General features: G+C 43.8%; 1 protein-coding gene across 2 annotated transcripts in view; it reads right to left on the bottom strand.

Annotated features, from left to right (window-relative positions):
• Positions 1–1,020: 1,020 nt before the first annotated feature.
• SERTAD2 (SERTA domain containing 2) overlaps positions 1,021–20,031 on the bottom strand; it is a 52,670-nt gene continuing 33,659 nt past the window's right edge. For both annotated transcript variants that reach the window (XM_026845796.1, XM_026845797.1), the window contains exon 2: positions 1,021–4,211. In XM_026845796.1, coding sequence (XP_026701597.1) covers positions 3,263–4,207 — 945 coding nt within the window. In that variant the 5' untranslated portion in view covers positions 4,208–4,211 and the 3' untranslated portion in view covers positions 1,021–3,262. The remainder of the gene's footprint in view (positions 4,212–20,031) is intronic.

The raw sequence follows: 20,031 nt of genomic DNA, 5'->3' as shown, positions 1-20,031 counted from the left end.
GACCCATATTAGAAAGGGGGGGGGGAAGAAGTCATGTGAACCATGCATATCCTGACTGGAACTCAATTCATTTTCTCTAAATCTGGCTCCCATACCCTTTTTCATACAGATTTACATTCCTACAAGAGAATACATTCCTACCATACATTCTGTACATGTTACAATCCAGATGTTGTTAGCTTCACAATAAAATAAATATATTTACAGAAGGAAAAAAAAAAAAGAATAAATAATTTATGAAAAACAAAAAAAAAAAATCACTTCAAATCCAAAGCTCTTTTATTCTGCTCCCATCTTGTCACTTCATTGCACATTAATGTAAATCTCCAACCCTGGTGTAGGTCTCGGAGCCATTCCATGTATGGCTGCTGTTAGGGCCACGCCATGGCCAGGAGAAAGCCGCAGCGGAGCCCTTTCTTTCCCGCCGCAGCCTGCTGCGGTGACAGAGCAGCACCAGCCTTGCCAACCTTTTGCCTAGTCCCATAAATCAGGTACATTTATGTCCTGTGGGATTCCCATAAGGACTCTGCCACAGGACGTGCGCTTCAGCACCAAGGGTACACAGACATCGTCTTCCGAGGGGTGAAGTGGATTCAGAGCTCATCACTTGGGCTGTGGATATAAAAACTTTGACTAACCCCACTTAACAGCACATCTCCCAAAAAAATGGCATTGATGTGAACTTTTGCCTCTCATATGGTATTTGTTTAAATGTGTAAGTAATTCCCCCCAAAATGGTCAGCTCCAGCATACTGTTTTTAACTGTGGTTAGGCAAGTGCTTACCACGGTACCGTGTGAAACTGTTGTGTTACCCCCTGCCTCCAGGTTTGTGCAGACAGGCACCCAACCCTTGTGTGGCTAACGTTTTCCCAGTTACTCCAGTTACAAGAGGTGCAGAATCCAGCGGGGCTGTTGGTTTTCCTACAAGGGCCAGTTGCTGCCGTGTTTGAGACACAGCCATCCCCCCCTCCTTCCCCACCCCCTCACTTCCGATGGTCCCTAAAGCTGCACTTGGTCAATGGTTTTCTGTATGAAGCAATAAAGTTTTGGTTGTGGGTTTGTTTCTTTTTTTTTTTAGTCTGTGTAAGGAGACAATGGCAAATCCATCAGCATCCCATTGCTTCACTGAGTTCAGCTTAGAAAAAAGAAGAAAGCAATCCCCCCCCACTTAAGCCAGTATCCTGCCTCCCTCCCCCTGCCCCATGTCTCACCCTAGCAGATGAAGTAGGAGCCAGAAGCACGTTTTTGTAATTGTACATGACGCATTTCATTTTGATTAGGAGTTCCTTCATTGAAAAATGTATTTGCTTTTATACTGTGTCTGTGTGCATATCTATGTTACCTCTATCTATATACTAATAAATATATATGGCCTGTTTTAAAGTGCCAATTTATAAAAAGCTGCCTCCTTAAAAGGCAGACAAGACCCAATTTCATCCATGACAAGAAGGGAGCAGAATTGACTGAATATTGCCAAATGACATAAAACATAATTTAAAATTTCTTAAATAAATATAAAAGTTATTCCTAAAGAAGCCATAGGCATGTCAACAATATAGGTTGTAACCGGCGCTCAACAGCTAAAGTACCATTGAAAAAAACTAAAATGCCATAGCAACTTCAGCAATAGGCATGATACATTGCAAACTTTTTTTTTTTTTTTTAAATTAAATGTACACCACAATGAACTTAAAAAAATGCTATTGGTGCCGTAATGAGAAGATTTCTCAGGTGTTAGAGGGAACGGGACCATGCATAGAAAGCTGTGTCTGTATATTCATTGTAAAACGGGTCTATAAAGTGTAAAGCAGGTAACACAGTTGATACAAGAAACCAACCCTATATGCGATGCCAAGTGATGTAACATGACTGGCTCCAGTTTCAACAGCAATGGATATTAAAGCAAGTCCATCCAGTGCAGGTAAGAGATGAGCTTCACTGCAGTAATACTGAAGTTGCCTTTTTCAGCACTTAGCACAGTGAGGTGAGGAGAGGGAAGGAGAAATAAATGCTCCAAGAAAGGGCGAGTGGAGGCTGTCAACGCCAGTCTTCTGCCCGCTCTGCCCATTGGTCGGGAAGATTGCCGTGAGAGGTCAGCTCTCAGTGGGTGACGGGCACGTTCCCCCTCCAAACCATTCCCTGGAGCTCTGGGTGAGGAAGTGCTGATCTGCCGCTGTCTTAAGGCGCTCCGAGTCCCGCGAGGACGCCCGCTGTGGCAGGGGGCTGCGGGTGGGCCTGGGGGCACTGGCCCGGCGCCAGGGCGGGGAGGCTGGAGCCACGGTGGTGCCCGGGACGTCTTCGGGTGAAGTTCCACAACCTGTTTCCTGCCAACTGCTTCACATACATGTTGGAAAAGGACATGGCTCTAAGTTTCAGGAATCACAGTAGTGCGCAGTGGGTACAGCAGGGAGCAAACACTTGCGAAACTCCTACAGAGGCAGCTCCCAGCCCTTTCTTAAAGCACTTTTTTGTTTGCATTCAGGGAAACCGACTGCAGGCTTATTTGATCCAATTTTCTCTTTGCACCATACACATATAAAACATTACAACTCTGTATAAAAGTACAAGTGGTTCTTGTACATCTGAATTATGCAGGAACTATGTGAGCAAATCCTATCAAAATAGCTATTTTTTTGTGTGTATAAACAGCATTTGTTTTTAGAAAAAACAATATCATAAACTGCAGAATCTGTACAAAAATATAAAATAAATTTGGGCAGCAGTTTCTAAACAGCCACGTAAATGCAACACTTAAAGAGGAGCAGGTTAATGCCTCCAAAAGGCTGAATTGCTAAGTCAACCTATACAGGGCTAAAATGGTATTGAGATTATCTAAATAATAAAATTTTTTACCTCTGGCAATAAAACTTATAGAAAAAATAGACAAATATGCACATGCAATTTACAGCTTTCCCCAACATAATCCTTGTGCTTAGCTTTTACAATTTTTTTCTTTTGTTTTTTTTTTTCTTTTTTTGTAATAACGTAACATTGTCTACAATACATATTCTTTCCTATACCAGGATATTCAGTCTTCCTTGAGGAACCACTTTAAAAAAAATACATTAGAAGTGGTCATACATGGATGAAGGCACTCCAACTCTGCTTGAAGCAAAAACTAGTGTGATCCTTTTCTTTTCAAAAAAGGCAAGCAAGGACGCATGCACAGTGCTGTGAATCAGGGGTGGAAGGGACTATGGAAATACTACCAAGTGTATATACTGGTACTTAAAAAAAAAAGAAAAGCTATATTTCTATATTTTAAGACCCAACAAGCACCTCCATGATGTGATCCAGTTCTGTGAGGTCCATTTTGAAAGGCTGATTTGGAGTTACTGGTTGACTGCTGTACGGAGCAAGAGTTTTTAGGAGCTCATCTGCTGAGACAGGAGCCATTTTTGAGGCAGCCCCCGTGGCAGATGTGCAGGGGTCAAAATCATACATGGACGTATCAATGTCAGCGAACAGAATATCATCCAGGGTCAAGTCTGTGAGGAAACCTGTAGAAGTTGTTATCTCAAAGTTGCCAGGTAGCGAGTCCATGAGTTTGGATTCAGCCGTTCTGCTCTCCGGGAGGCCCTCGGGCTTTTGAACGCTGGACTCGCTAGGGTGGTCTTTAGAGTCATCGGCTTCTGTTTCGGCTGCTACTGCCTCTGCGGAGGTAGGTGCTGGACAAAGCTCCTCGATTTCATCCAAGGCTGAGGAGAAGCTGTCCTTTACTGGTTGGAGAGCAGGAGGTGGTGGTTTTGTCGGACCATCGTGCTGGACAGTCGGGGAAGTGCAAAAAGTGTCATCCTCGAGCAAAGAGGCTGGGGTGAGGCAAGACTCCAGGGGCGTAGTGCTTACGAAGTCAGTGGGGAGAAGGGGCTGGGAGGCGAGATGGCTGAACGCCGGCTGGGCCTCGCGGAAGTTGTCACTGAGAGGGTCGGCGGGCTGCGAAGCGGTCACGAACACGGGCCTCAAGCTGCCTTCTTGTTTGAGTTCTTCCTGGATTCGCCTCAACATGTTGTTAATTAAAACTGTCTTTTGCAAGCTTGGCTCGGTTAATGGCCTGTGGTTATAAAGTTTCATAAGGGAAATGTTGAAGATAGTCTGACGCTGTAAGGTGTAAGACACCTTAGAGGGACCGTCAGTAGGAGACACCACTTTGCCTTCCAACCCATCTTCATGCTCATCAAACTTCCGCTTTCCTCCTTTCCCCAACATATATCTGAAAGGAAAGAGACTGATAAAGTCAGCAAAGCTCAAAGCCTGTTCTTCCCACCTGAATCGCTACCCCAGTCCACCCCTGCACACGCGGTGTGGACCCAGTGGCCGCCCTGTCCCCTTCTTACTTACCCCTAACAGTCAGAAGTGGGAATTTGTCCATATAACTCACTCTTGGCAGCGTGATGAGGAAGCAGAAGCTGCCTTAACACAGTGCTCTGGTCCATGTTTAAGCACAGCTACGCTGGTAAATTCCAAGCAGGAATTCAACCAGCATCTATAAAACTCAGGCCCTTATGCGCTTGGCAACAAATTTCACTCTTTGCATAATGTTAGGCCTATGGTCCCCAAATATCTGTACATAGGTGCACAAGCTACAGGTACCGTACTGAACATCCCCTTAGATCCCCTGACTGATGCAAGTACTATGCCTGGGAATACAAATGTAGTACACCAAGGTTCTTACAGTAAATTTTCCTTTTTATGCAAAAAGGCGTTCACGAGGAGAAGAGGAGGGAAGTTCAAGCAGTTGTATACTAAAGAAACTTTCTCAGTGAAGCTGGGAGATCCAACCCTTTAGCACACCAGTATATATGCATATCTGACCTCGTGGGTTTATTTAACTGGTCGCCTAAGGACTAAATTACTAGAACAGGGACTACAGTTATTACACTCAGATAAATTACAGATGAATAAAGAGATCCGTAAGGTCTTTAAGTCTAATCTCCAAGACCATTACGCTCTGCTGCTGCAGCCAGGGACTTCAATCCTGACAGTGCCTGGGTCCCAGGTTGAGGACAGGGGCATCTACCTCAGCAAGCTTCAGAGGAGTTTGGTGTCTCCCAAAGCACTGAGCATATCCCTCCAGGAACCAGGGCCCCAGAAGCACCCCCAGTCTCGCACTCCTAATCCACGTGGGAGCACGGGCCCCGCCTGCCCCTTGCACTGGGTGGGGGGTGCTGCATCCCCAACCTGCACGTGAAGCAAGAGCAGCTCTGACAGAGGGCTGGGGGAGGCTGTGCTCTCATCCGGAAAGCATTTCACACAGTAAGGTTTGAAATCCTTCCCTCGGCCTCTGCCTGGCTAAGGCAGGCAATGCCAGCAACCTCTGCTTCCTCCGGTAAGACTTTCAGGAGCTTGCTAGCCACATACAGGAGAGCTTTTGCACCAGAGCAAAGATGCAGCATCACTCCAGATGCACCATTTGTCTTCAATCCCCCCCATCAAAGCGTGTTTCTCACTAAGGACTACATCTATGTCAGGTTTCACTTGAGAACAAAAGAATGCTGTAGGGCCTTCTAAAGAACAAAAATCAGCATAAATGCATGCAGTTTTCTCCTGGTCAGATGGCAGATTTTGAAGGAGGAAACAAAGGGAATTTTACCAAACTTGCCCTGCATCGTAAATCACTTCTGAGCTAAAAGTAGGGCAGTTCAATCCCCAGTGCCATCTCTTCCAGGATGTTTCAGAGCGCCTGGAAATGCTTCTCTACACAGCACAGTCACAGCCTCATTTTGTCACCATTATTTTTGCAACATGAAGATCCCCTCAAAAGCAGAGAAATGAAGGAATCGCTGTGCTGTAACAGAAGCACGACCCGATGCCATGCATTTGAACAGGGAAGGCGTTAGGGCCAGAAACCCTCTGCTCCACACCACCACCCATCTTTGTTGAGTAGCCAGGGCTTGGTTTGCTGGAATACTCATGATTCCTTGGGTGAAACAGCACAGCTGCTATGACAGGCACTTCTTTCAATGATTGAGAATAGGGTCCCTCTGACTCTCTCCTCCACGACCTGCCCAAACTCAGTTTCCCAGACAAACTGTTTTATCACAACTAAATCAAAATTAGAAGGAGGTGAGGCTGTTACCACACTTCAACTTGCCTGTCCCATGGGCTGCATCAAATCAGCCGAGGAAAAGTCCTGCAGAAACTGGGGTAGAATCACAGGCATTGCAGAGCAGCACCCTGCACTTAGCCTGCTTCCACATCTTAGGGCAAACGTTTGGTTTTCCTCTCACCTTCCCAGGTCAAGTGGTGAGGTGCTGGAGCACTAACACAGCTGCCCTTCTAATAGGATCACAAGACAGCCCCCTGTTCATTCCTGCATCCCACCCGCTGTTTAATACTAATAAAACGGCATGTAGATTTCTGCCCCGTATTTTTAAAACAAAGTGGAAGATGCTTTCCAGCCTCAGCTACCCAGAGAGAAGCTGCAACAGGCATACAGATTTTTAACCCCATGCCTGACTCCCCTCATATAAGCTTTATTACAAAGCTATCATCTAGGAGACAAAACCCGCCTGCCTTATTTGAGTACAATTCCCAGTTTCCCTAACAGGATCCGTGCAGGTCTAATAGCAATTTGATCATCATACACCAGTTCTGCAGACAGACAAGGTAGCTAGAGGACTTGCAAACATCCCCAAGAATGGCTGACAAACATTGGAAAGCAAAGAGCCCTTGCAAAGTGGGAGAGGGGACAAAAGTAGTCAGGGTTTTAATGCAAAAAATAGCTTCAGAAGGCATTTGCTGGGTGTTAAATCCAAAATCAGATTGGATGAAGTGAGCCTCTTCTGGTTAAAAATAAGTCCCAAATCCAGATCATTTTCTAGCATATTATGCAATTAAAAAAAGAAAGGTTGGGGGGGAGGGAGCAAGCTGAGCAGAGCTGAGGAACGGGTAGGCTGCCATCCAAGCTCCTTGGCCAGCTACCAGCGATCCCCGCGCCTGGAATCTCGGGTGAACAAAGCCTCTGAAACTTAGCACTACTGCCTAAGTCTGGTTTTTCTCTGCTCCCTAGTGTCACTTCCATGGACTACTCCAGAGATGTGCACGTGGGTTTGGGGAGCGAGGGGGGGCTTCGCTGTTCAAATGTTCACAAGGGACACACTTCCTTCAACTTCAGACAGATAGAGTAAGAAAGGGAGGGCTGGGCTAGCAAGAATTGAAACCCCTGCCCAAGTTCAGCACATTTTCAAAGCAGAAATGGGTTAGGAGGAGAGTGAGCAGCCTTCTGTCCCTTCCTACTCTTCTCCTCTGCCTGAAAAAAGACAGACTGTCCTAAAGACATAACAATGCTCCTTCCACAATGCTCTGTTTAACAGAGAAATTTTTAAATGGCTTGGGGACTACGAGAGTTTTGAAGTTTGTCAGGCTCTGCCAGGAATGTTTAAAAATATTCACTGTACAAAGCAAACCTTTTTCCCCATGATAAAGAAAACAGACCAATCGGGTGGCCACATTCCCTTCCCTGCACTCAATTATTAATTATTATTGTCAGGGGATGCTGACAAGCATTTCAAATGAACACATTTGAGCCCACTTGCATCCATGATTAAGGTGCTGGTAGTTAAGACATCTTTTAAGATGATCAGAAAGAGCTATGGGCTCATCATTAGTAAACACAACAAAAGCCTCTACATAATTTTCCAGGAAACTTAGAAATGATTCAAGGTTTCCATCTCACTCGATCTTCATGTAGCTTGGTTCACAGCTTGTCCTTTTAAAAGATAAAAGCCAGTTTCACCTACTGGCTTTTCAGCAGCTTTCAGTTTCCTTTTCCCCAGAAATGCTCCCTGAAGTGGGTTTAACCATTAACGCAGCAAAGGAGGATGCCAGGCCAAGCAAGGCAGGGTTTATTCCCCCAAACAGGGGGCTCAGGTGAGCACTGCCAGACTCAGCTTTCTAAGTTTTATTTTATTCCCTTCTCTTCTGGCAGGCAAAGAGGAATTGTAAAAACTCTTTCCTTCAGTTTCCATAAATCATTTTATTCATTCTAAGTGAAGCAAGGAGGCATAGGTATCTTTTTAGGCCAGCTGATAAGAGTTGGTTAAAACAGACACACTTTCAGGCTTGCAAGCTGTTCTCTGGATCTCCATACAGGAATTCTATAGTTTCTGACCACCAGAGCTTAAGACTATGTTGCCTGTTTGTTCTTTACAGTTCAAACCATCTCTTCCCTCCTTCAACCAACACTTTCATGCCTACATTAGAGATCAACATTGTACGATACCGAACAACATTAGGAGAAAAGGAAGCTGTACAGTGCCAACATTTGATCTGGTTCAGTTCTGTTCATCTCAGAAACTTAGGGTCACATCCATGGAGGGTCTTTTGTGCATCTATTTTGTCTGGGCAAAAATCCCAGCCAGATGTATTTCTGCTGCATTTCCATCCATCTGCCAGCAAATGTCACTTTGGGGCCAAGCATTAAAGAGTTGAGATGGGATGTCACTTTGTTGTTGCTTTAATAAAGAATGTTGCAGGGTTTTGGTATGCAAGTTAGTTTTCAGTGCTACTTAGGTATGTGGAACCAGAAAGCTGAAGAAAAGCAATAGAAAAACTGCATTTATCCCAGGGTTGAGGCAGGGGGAGTTGCTTGGAGATCTTCCCCAATATTATCCACCAGTTGGCCCCAGGTCTGGAAGACCCAGACCCAAAAGCTGAACCATTGTTACCAAAAAAGATTCTACTTGCTTTTTTTTTGCCCATTTAGGGTGATTGCACAGGCCTCAGAGCCAGAGAAACCCTAGCATTGTTTGGGAATTGGCTTTTCTTAATTGAAAAACAAAAGTAATATATATTTTTTTCATTTGCATGTCATTTAGCTTCCTTTTATTGGCTCTGCATGCTCTTCAGACAGAGCTGGAAAAAATGCAGTTGGGGCTCAGCAGAAGAGATAATCAGTCTGGAACGGGTGGTTCTCTGGAGTCAACCATCATCGATTAAACACAAAAAAAGCTTGTGCAATGACTGACTGTGTCTCTGAGCCCACTTAGTGACAAATCCTTCGCTCTCCAGAGGACAGAGGTAAGCACACATCATGAGGGAAGTATTGTATTTATCAATTGTCCTTAGGATGTTACTTTGTCACTGCTGGACTATTTCTGAAGTCTTTAATAATTGGAATTTTGTCACAGGGAAGCACTAAATATGTAAAAACAGATGGAAAAAGTGATTTGATTATCTCACAATAAAAATAACCTTTAATATTAATTCTCAAATGTTTTTATCAGTTTAGTTTAAAATGTCTCTCAAGACTGAGGGCTTTTCTTGGAAATCGATTCCACAACCCACTAGTCCCTCCCTGCTCATCAAGGAAGATAGGAAGGAAAAAAAGAAAGAGGAACCAAACACCAAGAGGGACAGCGGAAAAGGATTTTTAAGTAGTCACATTTCCACTCCTATCAGTCGGTCTAGAGGATGAACAGCTTAATACAGCAAGGCTCACTTTTAGAACAAACACCACGTTGCTCAGAAAGGTAGAATCATCAAACCCCAGAGTTCACAGGCAGGCATTCATCTCCACACAGCTGAATCCCAAAAGACAGACATGAACAGCAGGGGCTCATGCAAAAAATGGAGTTTGAAGAAAAAAAAAAAAAAAAAAAAAAAAAAAAAGTAACTTGGGGGAATTAAAATAAAACACTACTTAACAGACACATGCGCTCAGAAAAAAAAAGCCCCCAAACCCCAAAGAGAGTACATCATTTGCACATTTCATTCCCAAAACAAAGTTTCCCAAAGCTCAGGTGTAAATGAACCTCACCAGGGTTTCTTGGAGACTCTATCCGATAAATTACGCAAGAACTTTCTGTGTCACTTCTGGCACATGAAATATTATTTTCCTCTCCTCCATCCCTCAGTACTCATCCTTGAGGGCTGCACTGGATGTATCCTGGCCCAACGGTAGTGAATGACTGTTTTGTTACTGACTTCAGCAGGATCAGGATTTGGCATACATAACTGCAGGACTAAAATAAAAAGGCCTTTTGTGCCAACTGGGTTCAACTGGCAAGATGAGAACTAGATCCTCTAAGCTAGCCAAGGCAGGCTGGGCTGCCATGAGGCATTTCAGTGTCACCAGATCCAGCCTGAGGGACCACCTGAACTTGTGACCAGTCCCCACTACTTCAAAACATCTGTCCCCTATAGCTAAGGAGGCAAACATGTAAATCTCTCTCTCCCCATCCCTGTTTCCACATTCCCAAGGTCATGGCAGAGAGACCAAGAGTGCCCAGTCTCAGAAATTTCCCTCAGGGCAGGACCATGGGCTCACCCACCACAGAACGATGCTCTTTGGCCTGCAGGATCCTGGCAAAGCAGAGCAAACCTTCCCCAGCAGCTGGGAGATGGCCTTCCCTCCAAGAGCACAGGCATCCTCCTCCCATTCAGAGCTGGAAAGGAGGAGAAGCAGCAGAGGGGAATGCCAGTATAAATCTGGCACCCTCTCCCAGCCTCACTAAAAACAAGGAAGAGAGCTGAACAGCCCAGGTGTCGAGCTTTAGCTCCAGGACTGAAGCGAATAAGCAACGTGGACTTTTGGAGGCGACAGCCACAGTGTGATCAAATTCACCCCTCCTTTAAGATTTCATCTGTTGACACCAGGGTCTTTAAATCCTGGCATGGCAGCATCCCTGGGAGCTAGTACAGCGTGTACGACACAGCTACATTCAATATGCTGCAGCTGGCTTGCAATTTATACACTGACTGGTGGTGTGGGGTTGGGTGTTTTTTTTTGTTTGTTTTTTTGTTTTTTCGGGTTTTTTTTGTTTTGTTTGTTTTTTGCGGGTTTTTTTAGGGTTGCTTCTCAGGATCTGATGCAGACTTTACTTGTTCAAGCATAATGTGTCCACATTGCCTGGATAGAGAGGACTCCTGACAACTGCTGCCTGGTAAGAATTGGGTCTCGTGTCACACATGAGTTAGAGAACAAAACCCCCAACCCTAGACAAGAGGTACAGGGAACAGAGCTGTGCTGGAGTTTGTCCTCTCCAAACCGAGTGCTCAGACATTCTCCATTTATAAGGTTTGTTTACCCTGATACTTACATTTTACATTAATTCTGTCTGCTTTTTTTTTTTTTTTTTTTTTTTTTTTTAAACTGAGTGAAGTTTAATAAGCACTTACAAAACTCTGCTTTAGAGCTATATCAAAAAATTGGCCTCCTGGGTAGCTCTGTGCTTCCAGAGAGCACAGGGAATTGTTTTTATGTTTGCAAGCCTTCACTGCAAGGCTGACAGTGGCAGCAGTAACTGTAAGTGGCAGGTATTTCTCACATTTATCTTATAGAGACCTAACCCTTCCCATCTCCCATGGTGGACAGGTAACCTCAGCTCTTCCAGAAGGAGCAGAGAGGCAAGCAAATCTGATCAGCACCCTAGTCCTGCATTTAGCAAGAAAGGCAGCTTCCCTCTCCCTACAGTATTGCAGCCTTAGCCCCCTGCTTTAGGCACCCATGAGTGAAGACTAGGGGAGAGCAGTTAGCAAGCTAAGAGTGACAGGGGTCTTTTCTAATCTCAAATTAAAGTTGAAATAAAATGGGAAATCGTAGTGGGTGACTTTCAGAGGCTAATCTAAGGAGGAATTAGTTAGGGACTGTGCAAGGAAACCTCCCTGCAAACATGAAACAAGACAGAGGGAAGCTCAGACTCTCATTTGAGGATCATCTAAAGTCATGCAGCTCTCATGGGGGTTGACTTTAGTACTCAGAGCCTGGAGTCCCCAGGTCCCTGAAGGAATGTCCATGTTAATCAGAAAGTAAGGTGAAGCCTTCCCTAGCAAATAAGCAATGCAATTATAAAGCCAGTCAATAGTGTAACACCAGCCAACGTGTTCCAGCGATATTTTGAAACTGTAATCTGATCCTACTGTTTCCATCCTCGTGCCTTGCCTGCTCTCCCTTGTTGCATACTGTACTATTTGAGGCCCAGAGGGCAAAGCAAGCTCTTGCTGTTTGTTAATGATCAGAAACTGCATTTTGAGCGAGAGCTCTACATGCGCCGCCCACGCGACTTTCTTGGTAGTTTCTTAAACTTGCAGCCCATCGAAGCCCTGCTAGAAGGCTCTCTGAAAAACAAAAGCAAGCAAAACAACCAAAACCACGACTACAAACTCCACTTCTGCCTTCATTTTCCAGCTCCACGCTAAAAAAAAAAAAAAAAAAAAAAAAGGCAAAGTCTCAGTCTAAGGCAATCTCCAACTCTGTAGTGTGTTAAGTCTTGCAGGAAGCATATGCTTCTATTAAATTGGAAACAGTTTCTAATGTTGTCAGTTTGCTAAATGTAACACGTTCCCCTGGAAGAAGTGGAGCAGTTTTAATGTTTTTGACTTAACTGCACACACCAGAGTATGTCTGATAAAGCTGGAATGGACTCCAATAAATATAGCTTAGAATAAATTACTGCCTCATTAAGTAATTGTTTGGAAAAAGGAGAGCTGGTTTTCTAGATTATAGTCATGTTATTACCGGTGTTTATAATATACGGAATTCTATCAGGGTAGCAGAACGTAACGCAAGTTTAAATCAGATGAGCACTTGTTAGCTCGTTAAACCATTAAAGACTACCCTGGCAGAATTAGAAGGTGAACAAGACTGCACAGGTTCTGTGAGTGGAAAGCTAGCTAGGCTTATTTCAAACCAGCTGCGAGGCTGAAGTCAAGAGCAAAAGCTGTGAGTAACTCTGACAACTTATTTTCAGTACAAAGCAAGAGCAGGATATAGCTTTGTTATAATAGCAGGGCTAGAAAACATTTATTCAAAGTACGTTTTATTCATGTACAGGAAGGCAGTTGTCTTTACTAGAAAAAGGAACAGGTTTGGATTGCCCAGCAGAAGTAATTTCTATCTCAAAGGTCTCACACAGCCAAAATGTCAATTCTCACATGTTCTGCTTCAGACAGGACTTCCCATCAGCATCCTTACAACAGCGCCCAGCAGATGCAAACAAGACCCCAGCCTGCCCTTTTGTGGTCTTGTCCTTAACCGGCAGTTTTAAGAAACAAGCTTTCTACGACTGCTAACACTTTCCTCAGCCCTGCGAAGCCTTGGTGAAGACGTGGCCCTGCTGACCACCAACCCCAGCTATACCTGCTTTGAGCCAGATGGAGGATTCCCCCTTCCCACGCTCGGGAGCTGTTTTGTTAGGGTTAGTCATTGAGGGGAGAGAGGTTTTCAGGCAAGCTGCCCTCGCCTTGGTCATACCTCCATGCCAAATCCTCTTTACATCCTTCCCAGATGGCTGCATGCACTGTCCACTCACAACAGCACCCATGCTGCCACACAGGAGCCTCCTCATTGGGGAGCAGCTTGGCTCAGACTCTGTGATTCAAAGAGCCACCCAAAAGATCCAGGCCGGGGTTATTCTGAAATTTGGATCTCCACGTGGCAGCGTTAAGGAAGCAGCCAGGCCTGCCAAGCACGAATCAAATTATACTGTGCTGTGTACACACAGGCTGAGCAACTCTGCTGCCAGTATCAAAAGCTCAAGGACTAGGAGCTGCGTTACACACCTGGGCATCAGTAGTAGGAAATCAGAGCTGCAGTAAATAAAACCAGACACAGCACTAGGCCAGATCCTCTGACTTTACTATGTGATTAGCTGATTATTCAACAGACTCTGCTTGTTGTCACCCAAAAAATATAAGAGGGCTTCTACACACAAGCCTCGACACGATCAACCAAGAAGCTCCCCCTGCTCCACATTATGGTTTTGGGGGTTTGGGAAGCACTCTGGGCTTCCTTGCACGGGAGATGCCAGTCCTGCAAGCAGGATCAGAGCACGATGAAACCTCCCCGCCAGTGGGAAAGGAGCCACACCAGAGCCGGTGCGCTCAGCTCTGTGCTGGGAGAACCAGAGCCATAATCTCTTCAAGCAGTGGAGCAGCAGCAATTAAGACGGCTGTGTACTGCTTCAGGGCCCAATTCAGCCCAGGACTGACTGCCTTCCATTTCTTCCCATTGCAGAGCCGGCAGGCATCAGCACAGTGAAAGCACTGGCTAAAAAGAAGCATCTTACTTGTAAATTAAATTCAAAACAAACTGAAAGAGGGAGCACGGCCACCAGAAAGTGACACAGGCTAGCAAACACTCCCTTTTCACTGCTAAAATTACACGCCTGTAATGACAAGATGCTACTGGTCAGACTGTAAGGGGGAATGATGAAATAGCAAGACTGGCTATACATCCCTCCTCCCCTGCAATGTCGTTCTGAACAATAGATTACAGCAACATTGTGTTATATTGTAGAAGATGTCTCTATTGGCACACACACATCACGGTCTAGCTGATAGTTTTAGCATATGTAGGGACTGAGTATTGCAGACCCGTCTTCGCTGGATGTGTGTAATTCCTACAAAGGTTAATGAGAATTGTGTGTGCATCCAAGAGAGACGAGACACCTCTGTATATAATGAGAGTTTTTCTTGTGTATGTATAATTATTTGAATTGAATCCTTGCTTCCAAGCTTATTGTAGCATCTTTTCCCTAAAGATACCTCGTTTATCCCCCTTGTCATAGACCCTTAATAAACACACAGGGGGGAAAAATACCCATGCTACTGTGGAAAGAACTGAATGGTTTGCCAAGAAGTAGGTTATTGCTCTGAAAACAGTGTTAAATAAATTATCACAGTGAAACTGAAAAGCAGCGAATGGCAGAGGGGAAGAAGAGGAGAGGAAAAAAAAAAACCTCTGAAGAAATGTATACTGCAAAATGCAACATATATCCCAGCAATGACAAGTCATTTTAGTTTCTGGCCTGCAGATTTTGTTTGCTAACCAATTTCTCACTACTGAGAGTTAAAAGAGGAGAAAAGAAAGGTGTTTCCCTGACATTTTTTAAAGCAGCTACAGGGCATATGAGACATTTTCAACATTTCTGCTTTAATTAACATAGCCCTGCAAACAAGTATATTCTGTGAAAAAGCACCCACTCACCCCCAAGTTTCTCTTCAAGAGGTGGAAAAGCTGTTGGACATTTCTCCACCACCAGTGAAAACAAACAAACAAAAAAAGGTCGTTAAAGTTTGACTTGAAAGTTTGCTAAGATGGTGTTAAGTGATGTTAGACAAGATGATAACTGTTGGCCTTTCAGTCCAGTGTACTAAAGCTCTTGTGTTTGTTGAAATACAGCATGTGTTTCCCATCCTACGAAGGAGCCTTTTGAAAACTGATAAAGGGAACTTTGGCCAGCCTTGAACTATTCTCAACCTGCAACAGCTATGAGTTAAGAGACGAAAGAGATCCCCTTTTTTGAGGCACCTGCTTGATTTCACAATAAAAACTACTGCACCAAACCGATACCCTTTAAAACAGCCACCATGGGATCCACGTAACTTATGTGTAGTAATTTAAACATTCTCAAATAAATCATTTAAATGTATATGGGACACCCTTTTAATAGCATATTTTAACAACGTGTATTAAATCTGTGTTTCAAAGTAGGCTTAGTACAGGTCGATTAACATAGAACAAACAAACTTAACCACAAACTAAGTCTTTGGAAATTGGGAGTGGAACGTACAAGAAGGAGATCAGGAAACTGAAACTAAATGTCCTAAACTTCATTTCATATGCAGTCAGGCACAACCCATTCACCTCACCCAAGATTGTATTACACTGATTTTTTTTCCCCACAATTAAAAAAAAACCCTCATCAGAGCACATATGTAACACGCATGTTCCTCTGCCAGCAAGGGGAAGCACAGCAGCAACAGGAAGCTTCAACACTGTATATTACACACAGAGAAAATATTCTCTCTCCTATTCATTCCCAAGTTATTTGTGGAATACTTTAGTTAGGAGAAAAAGGGGGAAGGGCTATTTAGAAGAGCCGATTTTGCCAAACAGATGGAGTAGGAGTGTAAGGGAGACCGTGAGCTATATCACAGGAGGCTAACCTAAGCAGGTTATTGTACCCCTGGGACAGCCAGAACAGACAAACCCTGGTCAAAATCCCTCTGACCACAGCACAGACATAAAGTGTAAGTCACTCCTACACAGGGACAGGCAAAGGCACAAGAACCAACCAGCTACAAGTCATGCTATGCCAAAAATACGTAAAGAGTGGCTTCTTTCTCACATGAACACACACAACGCGCACACAGAGTGGTAAGAAAGCAAAATGCTACCACTGTTTAAAAAAACACTGTGGTTTGCGTGTGAACGCTGGTCCCCTATCTTGATGAAATATGTATTTTAAAAACATGCAAATGATATACACGCACATGTATGTGTATCTATTAAACACTTCTTCCAGGGGTGAAAGAGTGCCTGTAAAAACACACATGAAAAGTAGTTTGTGGAGGCACTGGATGATGATGTATTTCTGAAATGGGTTTTAAAACTTCATTTTGCAGCTACCTGAAGTTAAGACAAAGCTGCCTTCAGGCATCTCAAACTAGTCAGACCTGCTGTAGCAGTTGCACAGTCTGCTTCAAATATGCCCTCCACGCTCCTTTCAACCTCCACCCCAATGTATATCCGCATAGTTTACCTCCAATCATGGGTGGTTCTTTCTATAGCGCAGTTCACTCAACCTTGCTGCCTGCCTGGCATGACAGGAGATTTTTAAAGACTACAGGCTACTATAAGAAACTCTAAGAAAACAGCTGATAATTGTCACATTTCCATTAAAGGTGAGCGTGGCTCAAATAGCACAAGGGTTTCCCAGGGGGATGAAAAATCTGGGATCGAGGAAACAGTTTTATTTGTTGCACATCATCCAAGCAAGTTTTAGGGCGAGTTTAGATCTTTTCACCAACCCAGGGTTCCTTTGAAAACGGAACTTCTTTCTCCTGCTACTTCCACATACTGCCTAGTTTTAAAAATAACATTAAAAGAAAACAAAACGCATCTTCATTTTTCTCTTTGTATTCTACTATATTAAGAAAACAATTTTTATTCTAACTTCACTGGAAGCAGAAACTGTCAGATGAAATTCAATACATCTTACTTGTGTGAAAGCAAACTAAAAAACTAAACAGGCTTTGGCTCCTAATAATTACACAGACTGAGACTCATGTTATTCAATGCCACTTAAAACTCAATTCTGGAGCGATATTAATGAGAAATTCCTCTCTGAGTCCACTGCTCCTCAAAATACTGACCATATTATATAGATTGGGAACTTCAGGCGTTATATGGTAACACCTATGGTTTTATGTACCAGCCAAAGCAGAGTACTGAGCCAGGCCCCTTATTTGGAAGAGTAATGGCTTGAACTAGCCTAACACAGGACTCTGAGCATGGTTTTAATATCATTGCAGCAGCCTGAACCCACAGTCACTCTGATGTGGTGGTGGCTGCTGTCTCACTTGAGCTAGCTGAGCCTCCACCCTCAAAGGGACATGTGAAAACCAAAAATTCGCTGTCTGGTCACCTGACAGCTTCTTTGGTCCTTTCAAGCTGTCTTGCTCTTCATCACGACTTAAAGCCATCTTTAAAGACCAATAAGGCTGTAATGCCCCTGGAGACTGCCCCAGCTCTCCCTTGGAAATGCCCCCCAGACCAGCTCTTCCCCAGCCTGGAATTCCCCTTTGCACAGCAGGAATCTCCCAGCTGCAGGTCTGCGGTGTGTCTTCACAGCTTCTCCCGGTCACTTTGCAATGACACGAGCATCTGACACAGTCATCGGGAGCCTTCAGTGAAGCAAATGTCAGTGCGTAGTTTCTATTCTGCACGATGACACACTGTTTGATACCTGTACAGCCATGAGTCGGAGGGTAGGGACCCTGCTGTGATTGGTCCTGTACAGCTGTAGGATATACAGGCCTATTTCTTAAAAAAAGCCTCTGCTGTCTCCCAGCCACGTTTGCTTTGGACTTTGTTTTTGCTCTACTTCAGTGCACCCAATGGTAAAGTTAGCAATGCATTTACAGGGCTTTCTTTCTCCACTTGTGTTGAGCAGTCAGTATTGTTATCTTATTTTCTGTTATAGTGTTTGCATTGTAATGCTGAACAAACCTGAAACCTCCACTAACAGCAAACACAAAAATTGACTCTGTTTATAAAAGAATTAAAGAACAAACATATGTTGAGGGTCTCTATCCATTTACAGAAAAAGGCACTTCTTCGTGACAGCACAGTTGCTCTGACTGATGGAAGTTTAGAAATAAAACAAGGGCAGAAAACATGCAGTTGTATTATATACCCCTGAAGAAAATGAGCACTGTTCTCAGATTGGCAAATTCCACTTTCTACAAACTATTAATCTGCAAAAGATTCATCTACACTAAAGATCTGTGCTTACTGCCAACATGCTTACATTTAAACTGGACCTTGCTCTCTCCTTTGGAACACTCCTGATCTTCGGACTCGGTAACTGAAAGCTGCTGCCTTTTCTGGCACTGATTGGTGTGTGTGTGCATGCTAAGGAACCATTGCAACTGGAGCTGTCTCCCCATGAGCCGGTTACACATATAAAGCTAAGTTAAAAGAAGGTGTCTCTTGCTACCCAGCCCTTATAAAAAGGAGATCACCAGAAGACTACTTACACTTTCAAAGTACTGTATCCTCCTTGCTTGACAGATTACACTTTAAGATGTTACATAAAACACAAATAGTCACAAGTATTTTGGATCACCTGTCTAGTGTTAGCACTTCTGCATATGAACTGTGCTAGGAGCGGTTTATATCAGTGTAAAAAAAAGTCAGAGTTCCTAAAAAAAAATATTTCGCTATGAATTATTTATTGGAAAAATAAAAGCAGCTTGTGCAATTGATGGCAAAATTCTTCAAACTAGATATTGCATAAGATCTGCTGTACTTCATGGAAGCTAAAAAAAAAAATTAAAATTACAAAATCTGAGGTTTTCCTTGATATTAGGACATTATCTCAAACTCCTTGATGCCTCTCAGGCAGAAAATTTGAGTGCTTGGATTTATATTATTATTTCCACCAAAACACCGAGAAACTGTCACTATTTCATCTTTCACATTAAAAAGAACAGGTGTATAAAGGAACACAATTACTATTCTTAATAAATCAGCACCTACAGACGTATTTAATGCTCTTTAAGACCGCTTCATCTACAGATAAAACCTGAAGTACCTTCGGCTAGAAAGTTTCTTTTTGTTTGTTTTTAATCAGCTTCAGAGAAAAACAAATCAGCTTGACACAAAAATCAAAGTGGTATTCTAATATGCACAAAGTCTAGCTTCGTTTGTTAGCAGTCCAATCCAGTTCCTGCAGAAAAGGAGTAGGTGGTTTTTGCTACCAACTTAAACGGATGTAGAATCAGTCACAAAAGGAGGAAGATCTACAGCTGCTACGTTAGATGCTGTAATACTTGCCTGGACAATGGAAGTATTCCCTAGGACACACTCTCAGGTACCTGTCTGGCAGCACAACTGCTAATCCTCCTCCTATCTCTACCACCACCACTAGCTCATTATGTTAAATCAGATTCCAAAGATACCATCTTACTATATAAAAATGTATGCATTTTAACTTCAAGCAGAAAGGGCTACTTTCAATTTACCCTGCTTGATCCACTGCTTTATGTCTACAGCAATGTAAGTACAAGCAGGAGCAACTTTTAAGAAAACACAATTTATTGCTACAATCCACTTTACCACGTGAAAACTTCCCGTGAACTTAGATGGAAACTGAGGTGCCTCTGTCAATTTTGTACCCTGTGAGAAGCCTTTAAGAAAGACAGACACCTTCATTTGTGCAGGTGAAGTCCCCCCCCAAAAAATAAGAATAAAAAGGTAGGAAGTGTCTTTTCAACTCCCACAAACAGAAACTGTTTACTCCATCTGAGAGACAAGCATAAAACTGATGTTAGGGGGCGGCCAAGCCCTCTACCACCATTGTTTGAGCAATAGCGTATTCTACGGTGGCCAAATCCAGCACCTACTGACGGCAGCGAGAGCCACCCTGCTGACTTCACCGGGCACCAGCTGAAAAAGCTCGGGCTTTCCTGATCCCGAGAGCTTTGGACTTGTCTGAACACAGACTGCCACATGCAACAGCTCTGGTGTGCTGCGCTGAAGTTTGGGTAAAGGGGCTGACAGCCCCCCCCCCCCCCCCCCCCCC

The sequence above is a fragment of the Athene cunicularia genome (genome assembly GCF_003259725.1).
Source record: "Athene cunicularia isolate RWA chromosome 3 unlocalized genomic scaffold, athCun1 chr3_part1, whole genome shotgun sequence".
Classification (NCBI taxonomy): domain Eukaryota; kingdom Metazoa; phylum Chordata; class Aves; order Strigiformes; family Strigidae; genus Athene; species Athene cunicularia.
The sequence above is the reverse complement of the archived record's forward strand: the minus strand, read 5'-3'. Positions and strand labels throughout refer to the sequence as shown.